Source organism: Nylanderia fulva, unplaced genomic scaffold, assembly GCF_048542155.1.
Source record: "Nylanderia fulva isolate GAGA-0341 unplaced genomic scaffold, ASM4854215v1 Scaffold158, whole genome shotgun sequence".
Lineage (NCBI taxonomy): Eukaryota > Metazoa > Arthropoda > Insecta > Hymenoptera > Formicidae > Nylanderia > Nylanderia fulva.
In genome coordinates, this window is record NW_028189817.1 from 168,288 (window position 1) to 185,438 (window position 17,151).

At 30.6% G+C, this 17,151-nt stretch overlaps 2 protein-coding genes and 1 pseudogene across 5 annotated transcripts; 2 read left to right on the top strand and 1 right to left on the bottom strand.

Annotated features, from left to right (window-relative positions):
• The first annotated feature begins 7,176 nt into the window (after positions 1–7,176).
• LOC114943626 (uncharacterized) lies at positions 7,177–10,392 on the top strand (annotated as a pseudogene). Its single transcript, XR_014924260.1, has 3 exons — positions 7,177–7,571; positions 7,774–8,322; positions 8,408–10,392. The product of XR_014924260.1 is annotated as an uncharacterized LOC114943626 (transcript).
• Positions 10,393–13,296: 2,904 nt separating this feature from the next.
• On the top strand, positions 13,297–14,708 carry LOC114943625 (HIG1 domain family member 1A, mitochondrial-like). Of its 2 annotated transcripts, none has more exons than XM_029319279.2 (3): positions 13,297–13,385; positions 14,176–14,287; positions 14,360–14,708. In XM_029319279.2, exons 2-3 carry the CDS (start codon positions 14,203–14,205, stop codon positions 14,545–14,547), a joined length of 273 nt encoding a protein of 90 aa, XP_029175112.1. In that variant the 5' UTR covers positions 13,297–13,385; positions 14,176–14,202; the 3' UTR covers positions 14,548–14,708. The 2 variants fall into 2 exon arrangements, with proteins under 2 accessions (XP_029175112.1, XP_085336821.1); XM_085480695.1 differs by lacking the exon at positions 13,297–13,385 and adding an exon at positions 13,428–13,546.
• Positions 14,709–14,868: 160 nt separating this feature from the next.
• LOC114943623 (transmembrane protein 70 homolog, mitochondrial) lies at positions 14,869–16,662 on the bottom strand. 2 transcript variants are annotated; one of them, XM_085480694.1, is made up of 3 exons: positions 16,203–16,662; positions 15,185–15,541; positions 14,869–15,112 (listed from the first exon to the last, which is right to left on the bottom strand). In XM_085480694.1, exons 2-3 carry the CDS (start codon positions 15,530–15,532, stop codon positions 14,879–14,881), a joined length of 582 nt encoding a protein of 193 aa, XP_085336820.1. In that variant the 5' UTR covers positions 15,533–15,541; positions 16,203–16,662; the 3' UTR covers positions 14,869–14,878. The 2 variants fall into 2 exon arrangements, with proteins under 2 accessions (XP_085336820.1, XP_029175110.1); XM_029319277.2 differs by lacking the exon at positions 16,203–16,662 and adding an exon at positions 15,655–16,186.
• Positions 16,663–17,151: the final 489 nt, after the last annotated feature.

A 17,151-nucleotide genomic window follows, 5' to 3' on the forward strand; every position in this document is an offset into this window, starting at 1 on the left:
CTTGAAGCGCCCCTCGCACCCGTTTTTAATATCGGAACTAACTGCACACCCATTTTCTGGCAGGGTCGATAAAGTTTGTATTTGGTGCGAATCCGTGCTACGCCCATAATTTTCGTGTTAACACAGTATCACGTATTCATCAGAGAGAAAGATGAGAGCGGCCAGGCCGGCGTTTTGGCTGTTACCGTTTTTACGGGACTGCTTGAAGCGCCCCTCGCACCCGTTTTTAATATCGGAACTAACTGCACACCCATTTTCTGGCAGGGTCGATAAAGTTTGTATTTGGTGCGAGTCCGTGCTACGCCCATAATTTTCGTGTTAACACAGTATCACGTATTCATTCTGTATATGTGCGATCTTTTCTCTTTATTTATATATATATATATATATATATATATATATATGTATTTATATAATTTGTATAAAAACTAAAATATAATTATTAAAATATATATATATATGTATATGTGTAATGAAATATATAAATCTTATTTTAATTAAAATAAAAAGAACGATTAATTGTTCGACCACCTGGATTTTGGAATGTAATTTTTAATATATATTATATTATATTTAATATTTATCGCCGCTTCTATTAATATGAAGTGCAATGTCAACGTGCAATAATGTACAATTATTTAAAGTTTCCATGCCTAATGTATCATGCCGGTATAAAAGAACGTCAAGTAGCATGCGTAGCCGAGCAACTAAGATGACGAGCTGAAATCGTGGACATTTCAAGTTCAAACACCTGCCTTTTTCAGATTTTTTTTTCACTTTTTTCAAATAAGTTATTATGTGTATAAATGTGTAATAATCAATATATCATTATTTGATAATTTTTTTTGTAATGGAACAAAATAAATTATTTTTTAATTCTGCAAGGAATTTAATTATTAATGCAAACGCCTACACACATAATTTAGATATTCAATTTTTTTTAGTTCAAATGTTTTTTGCAATCTGTATACGACAATCAGTCCACTCGCTGTGCCACAGATTGCATCGCATAATACGCTCAGAGTTATAATACGATAGAGATCGCTTTACGCTGTTTTTCCTTGAAATAAATAAATTTTACGTGTTGTGTACGCGTGTTTAGTATATTTGTTTCTTTCATATTAATTTTAACTATAATTAGTTTTCTAATTAAGATTATTTTAGTGTTAGTTGTTTATTTGTTAGTGTCCTGTTTTCTTTAATTTCGCATTTTTTAATTTTCTTTTTTTTTTGGTGTTGGTGCTAATTATTATTTTTATTTTACAATGTCGAGTAAACACCGGTTTTACGATAAATGTGTGTATTTAAATTGCACAAATATTAGGACAAAAGATGGAAAACGTTTATTTCGATTTCCATTACAAACGGGTGCGAGACATGATTTATGGTTACGCAATAGTGGTGAGTTTATAAAATTGATTTACTTATTTATATCAATATATAATATATATTGATATGATATATGAAACAAATATATATATATATTCTTTGTTTTTTTTAATAAAATATGTCAGATATTATGTATGTTTACGTATGGATTACGTTGAAGTGTTTCTTTGCCGCGTTTTTCTGATCTCGCCGAACGGTTCGCGAATCCTGTGCGAATAAAAAACGATGCGCGTGTGTGTGTGCGTGCGATTGTGATGATCAGTTTCAGTTCGTCTTCAACGCTTGACGAGAGAAGAGGTCCCGAACTGCTGTAAGTTTATAAAAACATATTTTTGTATAACACATTAGAACGATTTTATATTATTTTTTTTGTCTAGAAAACGTTATATTAATAACCGTTATGAAAACGATCTTGACGACGGCGACGATGCCGGTGACGACCGTCGTCGAGATCGTTTTCATAACGGTTATTAATATAACGTTTTCTAGACAAAAAAAATAATATAAAATCGTTCTAATGTGTTATACAAAAATATGTTTTTATAAACTTACAGCAGTTCGGGACCTCTTCTCTCGTCAAGCGTTGAAGACGAACTGAAACTGATCATCACAATCGCACGCACACACACACGCGCATCGTTTTTTATTCGCACAGGATTCGCGAACCGTTCGGCGAGATCAGAAAAACGCGGCAAAGAAACACTTCAACGTAATCCATACGTAAACATACATAATATCTGACATATTTTATTAAAAAAAACAAAGAATATATATATATATTTGTTTCATATATCATATCAATATATATTATATATTGATATAAATAAGTAAATCAATTTTATAAACTCACCACTATTGCGTAACCATAAATCATGTCTCGCACCCGTTTGTAATGGAAATCGAAATAAACGTTTTCCATCTTTTGTCCTAATATTTGTGCAATTTAAATACACACATTTATCGTAAAACCAGTGTTTACTCGACATTGTAAAATAAAAATAATAATTAGCACCAACACCAAAAAAAAAGAAAATTAAAAAATGCGAAATTAAAGAAAACAGGACACTAACAAATAAACAACTAACACTAAAATAATCTTAATTAAAAAACTAATTATAGTTAAAATTAATATGAAAGAAACAAATATACTAAACACGCGTACACAACACGTAAAATTTATTTATTTCAAGGAAAAACAGCGTAAAGCGATCTCTATCGTATTATAACTCTGAGCGTATTATGCGATGCAATCTGTGGCACAGCGAGTGGACTGATTGTCGTATACAGATTGCAAGAAACATTTGAACTAAAAAAAATTGAATATCTAAATTATGTGTGTGGGCGTTTGCATTAATAATTAAATTCCTTGCAGAATTAAAAAATAATTTATTTTGTTCCATTACAAAAAAAATTATCAAATAATGATATATTGATTATTACACATTTATACACATAATAACTTATTTGAAAAAAGTGAAAAAAAAATCTGAAAAAGGCAGGTGTTTGAACTTGAAATGTCCACGATTTCAGCTCGTCATCTTAGTTGCTCGGCTACGCATGCTACTTGACGTTCTTTTATACCGGCATGATACATTAGGCATGGAAACTTTAAATAATTGTACATTATTGCACGTTGACATTGCACTTCATATTAATAGAAGCGGCGATAAATATTAAATATAATATAATATATATTAAAAATTACATTCCAAAATCCAGGTGGTCGAACAATTAATCGTTCTTTTTATTTTAATTAAAATAAGATTTATATATTTCATTACACATATACATATATATATATATTTTAATAATTATATTTTAGTTTTTATACAAATTATATAAATACATATATATATATATATATATATATATATATATATATATAAAGAGAAAAGATCGCACATATACAGAATGAATACGTGATACTGTGTTAACACGAAAATTATGGGCGTAGCACGGACTCGCACCAAATACAAACTTTATCGACCCTGCCAGAAAATGGGTGTGCAGTTAGTTCCGATATTAAAAACGGGTGCGAGGGGCGCTTCAAGCAGTCCCGTAAAAACGGTAACAGCCAAAACGCCGGCCTGGCCGCTCTCATCTTTCTCTCTGATAGTACTTTCGCAGTGCACTGCTATCTATATCGGAACGCTATTGGTAGTACTGTCAGTACTTGCAGTGCATAACGGAACGCACCCTATATCGGAACGCTATTGGTAGTACTGTCAGTACTTGCAGTGCATAACGGAACGCACCCCAAGACGCTTCAAATGCCTGTCCTTACGAGGTGGGTTAGCTGTATGTTATAGAAATTTGGTATCCATGAACAATTGTAGTACATACTAAGAAAAGTTGTAATACTATTAAAAAATTTTAAATGGAATTACAATTGCTTGATGAAAAAACTGATGACATATTTACATTACATGTGACAGAAGAAGAATATGCTCGTGCTACACAGCTACAAGTGTTATAACCTGGTCCATTTGCTTAGTAACGGTAGCATCTACAGCGTTCGTGAACCGTATATTTTATGGTACTTGCAACGTAGCGGTCAAAGCATTTAATAGCGCATACTGGACCGCATTATAATAGAGATTATTAAAAAATGTCTGTAGTATTATACTAATTGCTTAGAAAAGAAACAGTTACACTATATTTATTTCCTGCACAGTGCATGTAGATCTATCTATAGCATCATATGCGCAGCTACAAACCAGTACATTCATATTTCATAAACGTGATTGTCGTGTGGAAGCTGATGTTAAATAAGAAATACTAATATTTTTTCTCTCTCCCCTCCTTATCCACGTAGTATATGTCATTTTTACGTCGAATGACATCATTAGACGTCAAAATATCGTCATTTTGCTACTTGGGTCCCTATCTCGCTTCTTCTCTCTCTCTCTCTCCCTCTCTCTCTCTCTCTCCCCTCTTCCCCCCTCTCTCTCTCTATATATATATATATATCTCTCTCTCTTATTGTGCCAATTTACACAAAGCATTAATGATTATAATCGAAGCATATCATTATATCAGAGATTCTGTTTGAAAATGCCTTTGAGTTTCTTGTCCAGCTCACTTTTTATGAATTTTATTCCAGATGTTCACTTTTTATGAATTTTCTATTTTCATATACTCATTTATGCGTACATATAAATTATAGCTAAAAATTATGTATGTTTTATTATTGATTTATAATATTAACAGATGAATGTAACAGAAAGAATAAAGAATGAATATAAAATATATGCATGGTCAAACATAGTCGATAAAATACAGGTGCCTATTAGGCTTAATAACATGTTGTTTTCTCAATTATCGCGTTAAAATAGCCCAGCGTGCGCTTTTGTATATGTATGATATAAAATATATATAAGTAAAATAAGGAGTTCAATTTGATTGTTTTCAGAAGAAACTTTTTTGCTGGAAATATATGTAAAATATAAGCTTCTCAAAAACCAAATTGATACTTTTTGTAGATTTCTTAATTTTAGTATTGTATTATATAGAGCACAAAAATAAAATTATAATGCTATGTGGTATGTGGTAAATGTAAAAAATTTACAAAAAGTAAAATTAATCACTTCTGATGAAAAGCTCGTATATAACATAATAATCATACGTTAATAAGAAAATGTGATGTGGCGAAGTTAATATATGTATAAACAACCAGTTTTTTTACGAAATCTATTCATTTTAGTTACAAATTGTAAATCTCAAATGATACAAATTTATTATCTTTTTTTCATGATAAAATATAATAATGTAAAAGATGTCCCAAAATTATTGTACAATACTTTAATAATAATGTATTCTAGAGATAAAATAAAAAAACCCAATATGAAAATAATATTACAATCAATGTTTGCTGTTATCTAAATAAAATGATATAGATAATCATCTAGAATTTAGATGAAATTTTGACATTATCTTATCTTTATATATATACATAGACATGTGACATAAATAATAAAGAAACCCAGATAACAATTTTTGCGTGCAAAATTTGTGCGTTTTATGTATATAAATTGTGTACGAGATTTGCTTGAGTTTTGCATGTGGAATATGTTTAGTTGTACATATTGCACGCAAATGGTTAGCTTATGTATTATTTGATACACCAGCAAATTACGTGTAAATGAATATCAAATTGCCAAAAATATGCCAGTGATGTGATACTAAAGCGGGGAGCACACACATTTGCATAAGCGCATGAGCATATGCATAAGAAAGTCGATTGGTTGAATTTCTTATGCATACATTTATAGACCAATCAAGATTATTATGCTTACGCTTATGCGCCTAGTGTGCTCCCCGCTTTATGTTTACGCTTATACGCCTATGCAAAAGTGTGTGCTCCCCACTTTAGACTAAAAATTCCCTATTCGATAACCAATTATGTACCAGTATGTCTACTACGTCACAATCTCTTGACTAAAAAGCTCATGCAATCAGAGCTGCCAGATTGGGCTATTTACCGCAAATTGGGCTATCTAGAGGGGTCTGCGTGCGGTAAAAAATTTTCAAATGCGGAAATCCGCATTTGGGCTATTCCGTTAACGAAAGTCCTCAATTTCGTTTTACAAGTCTGAAACTGTGAAAACTCTTTATGCCGAATGCCGATTCTGATAATAAGTCATACATCACAAATTATAAGCGAATTGACCAATTACAAGACAATTATGAATTTTGGGCCACGTTTTCACTGAGTTCGTCATACGTCGCATCATGCCATGCGCTATAAGTTAAACGTTAAACCAATAAAAACATCTCATTTTACACTATCCACTGAAAATGATCTTGAAGATGAAGATTATATCACACTTACTAATTTTGGTATTAGAAACGCAGAAGAATGCGTATTATTTTCTATTCCTAATCTACCCACATAAGTCATAACTTTGATATTAAATAAATTTCTGATCTATCCACATAAGTCATTATAATTTTGATATTAAATAAATAAAGCTTATTATATTATATTAAGATAAAGATTAAGTTTGATATTAAATAAATAAAGTTTATTATTATATTATATTAAGATAAAGATTAATTTAAATTTCTAACTTCATTCCATCATGCGCACTTTTTGTGATATAATTCTATACCAACAAGTGAGATGCGGAAAAACGCGACATTTTGGGCTATATTATTATAGCGTTTTCGATTGGGGTGCACTGGCTGCACTGAATGTCAGGCGCGTGTTCGATTGGTAGTGCCAATGCGCACTTGGCTAGTGTTGTGTGTTCGTTTGAACGCACAACACTCGCATAGAGCGCACTCAGTGCGCACTAAGTGGCACGAGATATTTTGACGGTGCCAGTTCAGTGCACTGGATGCATGCAAGCAGTAGGGCATTCTTTTGAACGAAAATTTGACATAATGAGCAATTCGGATTTGGCTCTCTTTAATATTTTGGAGACATTTTTGGAATCTTCTAGTTCAAGCGAGCAAGAAGAAATAATTACAACTCTTCGAACTAGAAGAATAATTCCAAAAACTGTAAATTATGTAGAATGTGTGAAAAAAATGGATAATGACACCGTAAGTGTTATATCTTTTTATATAAACATCGAACCTATACCCTTTTTTAAAATATAATTAATGTACTTAATGTAATAGCATTTTTATACTGAATAATAATAATTTTTATATTTGTCATACGTGATATTCTTGATCATCTTCTATATTTAATTACATATAATAAAAATCATTACTTAACTGAACACAAGATGTCGAGGTTACTTTTTCGTTCTTCCCGGAATCTAGTCAACTTAAGGCTGCGTTCGTAAACGTTACCCGCAGGGTATAAATGTCTCTGAACTCGTTCAGAAAGTCGAAAAATACATTATGGTGGAAAAGTTACCTTTACCCACATGCGTTTAGAAAGTTCTTGAGGAATTACCCAGGGTGCTCCTTATGTACCCTGCTCGCGACTGAGGTAGAGTTTACCCGTCATGCGCAGAAACGCACTTTTCACATTTTACACAAGAATTCCGTACCAGGGGAAAGAAACCTCTCTGTCCGTACGTGAAATAAGTGAAATTACAATAGTGTACCAAATATGTCTAATTGTAAGATATCACAATCCCAAGCTTTGTATAAAGTTATAGAAGGTGCCGATAGAAATCCAATTTTCAACGCAGAAATGTCGGAAGTTTATTTACGTGACAATAAAAGTAAGTTACAAAATATATGTTTAGAAATTTGGTACATTTATTTCGCCTTTTGTTGTGTCTTAATAGACACGACAAAGAACGAATTATGCTTAATAAATGCTTAATATCTAGTTCCTTTGTAAAAATTGCTTTGTATAATTCTCAAGTTAATTGTTAAAAAACGTTTACAAATAACATAACCTCTTTTAATTATATTTTACAGCAGGCAGAATGGCTTATATTCCTTTAACGGAATATATTATTGAAACTTTGCTCAAACCGTATGGAATAGAAATTATGTTACCCGAAAAAAATGTTGATACAGAAAATTCATCTCGCTGTTCGACATCTATCTTAGAAGAAACTGAGAACATAATATTGATACCCTTAGAAGAGAGCAATGAAAAAGTTCTGGATAAAGGAATGAAAAACTTATGGACAGATAAAAGTAGAGCAATGCTGCTACATTTGTACAAAAAGTATCAAAATGATTTTAGTTCCAATTGCATTAAAAAGGACGATATCTGGACTAAAATTGCCTGTGGTATGAAATGCGAAGGCTATAATTTTGTTGCAGCACAATGTAAAGAAAAAATGAAATACATGAAGAAAAAGTATTTTAAAAAAATAGATAATATGGGTCCTAAAAGTACTGGTGCAGCACCAGTAAAATGTGATAACTTTGAGGAACTCGATGAATTGTTTGGAAATAAACCCAATGTTATTCCTGTTGCAATAGCAAGTTTATCGAATGACAATATTAAGTTTGAAGGTATGATAAATATTATTATTTTATATAAATGTATTTGGTTAAGAATTTGTTTACATTTATTATAAGTTACATTATTATTTTACAGTTACACAGAAAGATCTTGATGATGCGAAAGATAATAAAAAAAACAACGAAAGAGAGCGAGTACAATAACTCTCAGTGATTTACAAGTTATACTTGAAGATAAAGAAAACGCAAAGAAGGCCAGGCACGAAGAAAAACAAGAACTTCTTCGACAAAGTATAAGTTCTTATGAACGCATGATGGAAAAATTAATGGAAAAGCTATAAAGCTGTGATAAGATTATTTAATATTGTTCCGTCCGGCTCTGCAATACATTTTATATAATGATAAGTATATCAGTATTAATTTAAATTATAAGAAGATTTGCATCCAAGAAAAATGAGATTGAATAGTTAATGATTAAAAAATTGTTTGAATTAATACGTTTTTCTTTTAGCGACACAAGTTGACACAAGCTGACACAAGTATCATTCTATCTTTTATTAAAGCCTGAATGTTTAAAAAAGACAGAATGATGATTGTGTCAACTTGTGTCGCTAAAAGGAAAGCACCCTTAATAAATTATTTTTCTTGAATGCGAAAAAAAAAATTGATTTTCAATTTCTTTAAATCTGTGCCAAAGACGTGGTTACTGTATTAACTCTAAAAAATATCGCCTCAAAGTATCTAAATGAAAAAGTTTATTTTAAATTGATATTATTATATAGTATATTATTTTAAAAGTATATTTTTTATTTTAACTGTATTAGGGCGATCCTATTTTTGAATATCCTATTTATGTTATATTATAAAATATAGTTATAAAATATATTATAGAATATATGTTATATTACAGAATATAGCACTGAGAACATATTACATTTGTCGACGATTTTGATTTAATGCTTTGCATAGTGCATCGCGACGTTCATTTCCAAGTTGTTTTTCATTTTCATTTTCATATATAATTTGTTCCTGTGGTTTTTCCATTATTGCCTCCATACCTTCTTGTACATATTCGCATATCAAATCATCGCTAAAATCTAGACATATATTATGCAAAACACAGCATGCAAGTATCGTTTTGGGTATTAAATCGACTCTGTTCATGTCCAAATATTTTAAGCGTCTAAATCGACCAAATAAAAGAGCAAATGCTCTTTCAATTGTTTGTCTTGTCTGTGAAACTCGTGTATTAAAAATTCCCTGCTGTCTTGTCAAATTTCCTCGATTTATATATGGAGTAATACACCACTTTAAAGTAGGATAAGCTTTATCGGCTAAAATAAATTCATCATTTGGAAAATACTTTTCTGGATTTTGACGTATCAAATTATAAATGTCAGAATTTCTAAAAATCCTAGCATCGTGTACTGAACTAGAATATCCTGAATAACTATCTATGAATTTTAAATTAGCATCGCAAATTGCTTGCAGCGTTATGGCGTACTACATTTTACGATTTCGATATGTTTCTGGATCCTTTGATGGTGCTTTAATTGGTACACATGTCCCATCGAGAGCACCTATAACACCATCAATTCCAGCCATAGCTTTAAATTTTTCTTTTACCAATGGAAGTTCCTGTTCTGTTGGCCAATGAATCACTTGAGGTGCTAAATCATTTAAAGCTGTCGTAATTCGAACAAAGCAGGAAAATAATGTAGATTTGCTTAAATCAAATCTTTCTCCAACTGATCTGTTGTTACATAAAAGAACATCATTTTTAAATTAAATTTAGACATAATAAATATATATTTAATGATAGTTTAAAAATAAATATACAATTGATTTTGGTATTGTCTGAATTTTTAGAGTAAAATTTTCTTTTCATCATAATGTTATTTACTTTTAGATTACAGAAAGAGCAAACATTTACATACTTCTAATAAAAATCAGCGTTACATATATATAAAAATGTCAGGATACCTATAAGAATCTGGCGTCGCTAATAGCCATATTGTTGCTAATAACTGTTTTTCAACTGGGACCATTGGTCTCCCAGTTCCAGTAGTATTAGTATTTTCTATTTGTGGACCAACAATAATAAGTAAACTTTGGAAAGTTTCACGTGTTATTCTAAAATTTGACTGAAATTGTTTGTCAGTGAAATGATGAATGGTTTCTTCCACATATCTTTCAATGCGTTTAGCCTTGTTTCTCTTTTTTTTTGAGCAAATAAGTGTCAATAAAATTTCAGTTTCACTATCAGATAATGATGAATCGGAATCAAATTCGCAATTGGACAAAAGTTTTTTTCCTATTGATATTGCCGTGCCAATAATTGCTTTTTCTCTGTCACTACTCATGCTTTCTTTCGTGTATAATATAGTTTGCTAAAAAAAAATTAAAATATTTTATTTTATATTTTCAAAAATACTTATTTATTTAAAATATGCAATATTTATAGTGAATAGTTCGAATATTGAATAATGAATGGTAAATATATAGTAATATTAGAAGTCGATAAGATTATTAATACTAATTGTTAATTTGTATGATTTTTTCATTTATTTCTAAATATTATATATTACTTCTTTAACGCAAATTAATTTCAATTTTATTGGTTTAACTTACTTTTTATCTTATTCTAATTCTACAAATTAAAAAAATTAAAAGTAAATTAAACTAAGATTAAATTTCATCTACATTAGAATTCTACGGCGACGATGCCGGTGACGACCGTCGTTGAGATCGTTTTCATAACGGTTATTAATATAACGTTTTCTAGACAAAAAAAATAATATAAAATCGTTCTAATGTGTTATACAAAAATATGTTTTTATAAACTTACAGCAGTTCGGGACCTCTTCTCTCGTCAAGCGTTGAAGACGAACTGAAACTGATCATCACAATCGCACGCACACACACACGCGCATCGTTTTTTATTCGCACAGGATTCGCGAACCGTTCGGCGAGATCAGAAAAACGCGGCAAAGAAACACTTCAACGTAATCCATACGTAAACATACATAATATCTGACATATTTTATTAAAAAAAACAAAGAATATATATATATATTTGTTTCATATATCATATCAATATATATTATATATTGATATAAATAAGTAAATCAATTTTATAAACTCACCACTATTGCGTAACCATAAATCATGTCTCGCACCCGTTTGTAATGGAAATCGAAATAAACGTTTTCCATCTTTTGTCCTAATATTTGTGCAATTTAAATACACACATTTATCGTAAAACCGGTGTTTACTCGACATTGTAAAATAAAAATAATAATTAGCACCAACACCAAAAAAAAAAGAAAATTAAAAAATGCGAAATTAAAGAAAACAGGACACTAACAAATAAACAACTAACACTAAAATAATCTTAATTAAAAAACTAATTATAGTTAAAATTAATATGAAAGAAACAAATATACTAAACACGCGTACACAACACGTAAAATTTATTTATTTCAAGGAAAAACAGCGTAAAGCGATCTCTATCGTATTATAACTCTGAGCGTATTATGCGATGCAATCTGTGGCACAGCGAGTGGACTGATTGTCGTATACAGATTGCAAGAAACATTTGAACTAAAAAAAATTGAATATCTAAATTATGTGTGTGGGCGTTTGCATTAATAATTAAATTCCTTGCAGAATTAAAAAATAATTTATTTTGTTCCATTACAAAAAAAATTATCAAATAATGATATATTGATTATTACACATTTATACACATAATAACTTATTTGAAAAAAGTGAAAAAAAAATCTGAAAAAGGCAGGGGTTTGATGAACTTGAAATGTCCACGATTTCAGCTCGTCATCTTAGTTGCTCGGCTACGCATGCTACTTGACGTTCTTTTATACCGGCATGATACATTAGGCATGGAAACTTTAAATAATTGTACATTATTGCACGTTGACATTGCACTTCATATTAATAGAAGCGGCGATAAATATTAAATATAATATAATATATATTAAAAATTACATTCCAAAATCCAGGTGATCGAACAATTAATCGTTCTTTTTATTTTAATTAAAATAAGATTTATATATTTCATTACACATATACATATATATATATTTTAATAATTATATTTTAGTTTTTATACAAATTATATAAATACATACATATATATATATATATATATATATATATATATATAAATAAAGAGAAAAGATCGCACATATACAGAATGAATACGTGATACTGTGTTAACACGAAAATTATGAGCGTAGCACGGACTCGCACCAAATACAAACTTTATCGACCCTGCCAGAAAATGGGTGTGCAGTTAGTTCCGATATTAAAAACGGGTGCGAGGGGCGCTTCAAGCAGTCCCGTAAAAACGGTAATAGCCAAAACGCCGGCCTGGCCGCTCTCATCTTTCTCTCTGCCCCAGCCATTAATCAATGGGTGCGTTCCGTTATGCACTGCAAGTACTGGCACTATGACGTCATGCAAGTGTACTGTTGACAGCGTTCCTTTTTAATTTTGTGCACTTTGAAGCTACTGCAAAATAGTAAAACGGAACGCACTACAGTACGCTTTCAGCAGACTTTTAACTAACCTTTTTCGCTAATAATCATCGAGTGAAAAATTGGTGAAATGGATAATACCATTATTGCATTAATTACATATAATTTAATCGAGAATATATATGATTCGAGTGAGTCATCAAGTGAAAGCGATTTGGAAATGGAATTAATAAATGAAATGAGACGACAAATTAAAATACCTAGAATAAAATGTAAAAATTACGTTAAAAATATTGTATCATTATATTCAGATATGGAATTTAAAAGTTAGTTCCATCGTACACATGGAGGTAGCCATCTTGATTACTGCGAGTGCTTTACCTCGCCGGTTGCAGTAATCGCAACAGGAAATAACGTCAAAATTAATGACGTCATATACTCATGATAGTACTTTCGCAGTGCACTGCTATCTATATCGGAACGCTATTGGTAGTACTGTCAGTACTTGCAGTGCATAACGGAACGCACCCAATATAAGAATGTGTGCTATTACATGTGCACTAACGGGACCTTCACCTTCAACTCCAACACTTTATGCACTCTTCTAAATATATAAAGGTGAGAAAAGCCCATCACAACAGTTGATATGTGCTTTCGTGAATGCAGATTTATGTTTTTATGTAGAGAGAATTATCCGAAATACATAAATAGAGAATTCACATGTCTTATGTTACAAATTAATATATAAGAGAAAGAATGCGTAGTTAAATGATTTCAAGGTTCATTATGAAAAAATATAAATGATTTAAGTTCAATATATTCAATATGAAAAATTACAAGAAAATATGTTTTGAAAATTTTTATTGTTATAAGCATTTCTATTTTTATGGTTAGATTTTTAAATTAGGTTAGGTATCAGTAATTTGATGTATATTTAGAACAATATAGATTTTTATAATTAAATGATACTTATATTTAGTTTATTATTAACGGATACTTATTATATAAATGTGATATATATCCATATATTAATAGTATAATGTTGAAAAAAGAGGAAAACAATTCATAGATCAATGAACAATGTTTCTTTCAATCTTGAATCAGAAAATACAGTATAACTAAAATCCATAATATACCTCGTTATATAATTATTAATTATTTATAATAGAATTATATTTAATTGAATTGTAATAAGTCTAATTGCAAATATAAATCAATAAAAATTAATTTATGAATACAAGTCTTTTCAACTTAAATTTGAATAGAAATGCTAAATCTAGAAATAAATAATATATTTTGAAAGTTCAGCTTTACTGGAAACATGAAAATTATCTTTAAAATATCTAGAATATTTAATCTAATATGTAAGTTTTGTACTAAACAAATTATTTTAAAAATTAATTTTCAGGTTAACAGAAATTAAATTTCCTTCAAAATGGCCGCCAATAATGATATAGTAGACCAAACATTGTCAGAAAGAATATTAGAAAAAGGACGAAGATCACCATTTCTTGTTGCAAGTATGTATATACATAATAAAATATGTAAAAAAGTATATTTGTCATTAATATCAGCTATTGTTTTCTAAACAGGTTTAATAAGTTTGACGAGCATCTGTGGCTATGGTGCTTATGCTTTCAAAAAGAGGAAGATCTCTACGCAGATGTACCTGATACAGCTACGAGTTGCTGCGCAAGGAACAGCAATAGCTTGCTTGACATTTGGAATGTGTTACCATATGATAAGAAAGCACGTTTTGCATGATGAGAATGAACCATAATATTGGAAATGATATTTAGTCTAATTGTTCTCTATATATAGCCGCCAAATTTTATGTATATACATATATGTATATATATATATATATATAAATATAAAAGTATAGTGTGTATATACACACAAAGATATTATAAATATAATAATATTCTTATTACAAACTTATTAATGTCGACTTCATTTCCAACCAAATTATTAATTTTATTTTTTATAACTGATAAAAATAAAATATTTAACTAACAATAAAAGCCACTTTGACTAAATTTTAATTAACAACTTATTGAAATCATTAGATTCTTAGGATGAAAAAAAATCTAAACGGAAGTAAAATATAATTATTTTTTATTTATATGATCTTTACATTTAGTGTTCACTGTAATTGTTTGATCAATACTATTTTTATTACTTAATTTAAAATCTATTGGCTTATCATATCCCATTATTCGTATATAGTGAACAGAATCATGGAAAAACTCTTGTTCTAAAAATAAAGGTGTACCTTTTATAACACAATTTGTGAACATGCCAGTTATATCTGGTACCACTACATCGTCTGGCGTAAATGTAAGCTGAAACATAAAATTTATATTATCCAAAAGATATTATAAACAATACATCATATATGTACAATTTATAAATACCTCTTTTATTTGAACAAATAGATTATAAGTGTTTGCAATATATTTATCCTCTTTTGCATTGTAATATAAGTGTGTTACATATTTCTTTGTTATTAGATGTATTAATAAAGGAGTGGTTACAGCTAAAAATCCAAATGCAAACATTCCTAAAACAACTCCTGTATTACCACTTTCTACAGCCTTCAAATAAAGAAATGGTTGAGCCAATAAACCACCAGTGGATGTCAATAACGAAAAAAGTTTGAGAGCTCTAACTTGTCTTGTTAAAGTTCCATGATAAATTTCAGTTCTGTCCATATAAGTTTCCTCATAACTTTTTGTTGAAAAGTACTTCACATTATACACCATAGGAAACTTCTACAAAATCATAAATATGTATTAATAATCGGGAAAATCGTTTCCATTATGTAGCAATTAATTCACTTTTATAAAATTCAAGAACTTTTTTTTTAGAAAACTAAATTTCTAACCTTATAGATTAGAGCATGTTTCAAATTACTAAAATTCTCAAATAAAAGTCTTTTTTGAGCACAAACATTTAAAATTAACGCCATATTTGTAAAATATATAATAGGAACGTATTTATATCAATATTTTGCTGCTTTTATGTGCGTTGTATTCTAAATACGATAGGGATAGAATCAGATCTTCTTTTTGACCCAGTCGCAAGTACGACTTTCGGCCATCAGCGGGTTATTTTGAGAAGATATTAGGATCAGAACGGAACACAACGGAAAAAAATTTTCAGATGAAACACGTCTGAACGCGTCAAAGGACGCCAACAAACTTGATAGAATCAGATAGAATGAACAATAGTGTCACGTTTAGATTAGGTTAAATTAAGTTAGGACAACATATTTTCTTCTTCTCTTTATGATTGGTTGGGCTTCAGCAAAGCATGCCCATACGCCATTTCTGCTTGGGAGACAAAATTATATAGCAATTTATAAATTCTGAGATTTTTTTATTAGAGAAATACAAATACAGCCTAAGGTTTGTCCATACGGCTACTGCTTACTACTTATGCTACATAGTATACAGCGTGTCCGGTAATTGTCGCCTCAACTATCGTGTGCAGGTAAAGTGAGTTAAACGTTAAACCGAATAGGAAAGTCCTCTACCATTTTGCGATTTTCGCAATAATTATTGAGTTATTAAATAAAAAAGATAGAAGTGCGAATAGAAGCGCGCGACGAGAAGAAACGTCCTACTGTAACACGATACACGGCGCGCAGCAAAGCAGAGGGAGGAACGAACGATGACTGTGTACAAATCGTGTTCGAAAAATGTTCGTGTATCGTGTTGCAGTAGGACCAAGATCCGTAAATGAACGACAGGAGGGTAAGGTCGCATCATTGTTTCAGCATGAGCCCCAAAATAGCGCCACCAATCCAGCCACCGGACAGCTGTTCAACTATAGTTTTTTTTCACTAATACTTCGTATGACACACACCGACATACAACACACATAACTTTGTGGTCCCAAAATGGCGGCTCATGCGACGACCTTCTTTCCCCTCCCGTCGTTCATCTACAGACTTTGAGTAGGTCGTCTCTTCTCGTCGCGCGCTTCTATTCGCGTGGATTGGCCGATCTTTTTTATTTAATAACTCAATAATTATTGCGTAAATCGCAAAACGGTAGAGGACTTTCCTATTCGATTTAACTCACTTTACCTGCACACAACAGTTGAGGCGACAATTACCGAACACCCTGTATACCCCACGCTTGTTTTAAAGCGGAGAGCACACACTTTTGCATAAGCGCATAAGTATATGTATAAGAAATTCGATTAGTTGAAATTTCTTATGCATACGTTCATAGACTAATTAAGATTCTTATGCTTATGCTATGCGCCTATGCAAAAGTGTGTGCTCCCCGCTTTATGCTTACGCTTATGCATCTTTGCAAAAGTGTTTGCTCCCCGCTTAAGGGTCGGCAGTACACCCAGGCAAACTCCGAATTGA

What these genes read in the sequence shown, in the direction of transcription:
- LOC114943625 (XM_029319279.2), top strand. Translation starts at nt 14,203, where the DNA reads ATGGCCGCCAATAATGATATAGTAGACCAAACATTGTCAGAAAGAATA. An exon ending in ATCACCATTTCTTGTTGCAA is followed by an intron (nt 14,288 to 14,359) that starts GTATGTATATAC and finishes TTTTCTAAACAG; the next exon opens with GTTTAATAAGTTTGACGAGC.
- LOC114943623 (XM_029319277.2), bottom strand. Translation starts at nt 15,738, where the DNA reads ATGGCGTTAATTTTAAATGTTTGTGCTCAAAAAAGACTTTTATTTGAG. An exon ending in AACATGCTCTAATCTATAAG is followed by an intron (nt 15,542 to 15,654) that starts GTTAGAAATTTA and finishes ATGATTTTGTAG; the next exon opens with AAGTTTCCTATGGTGTATAA. An exon ending in TATTTGTTCAAATAAAAGAG is followed by an intron (nt 15,113 to 15,184) that starts GTATTTATAAAT and finishes TTTATGTTTCAG; the next exon opens with CTTACATTTACGCCAGACGA.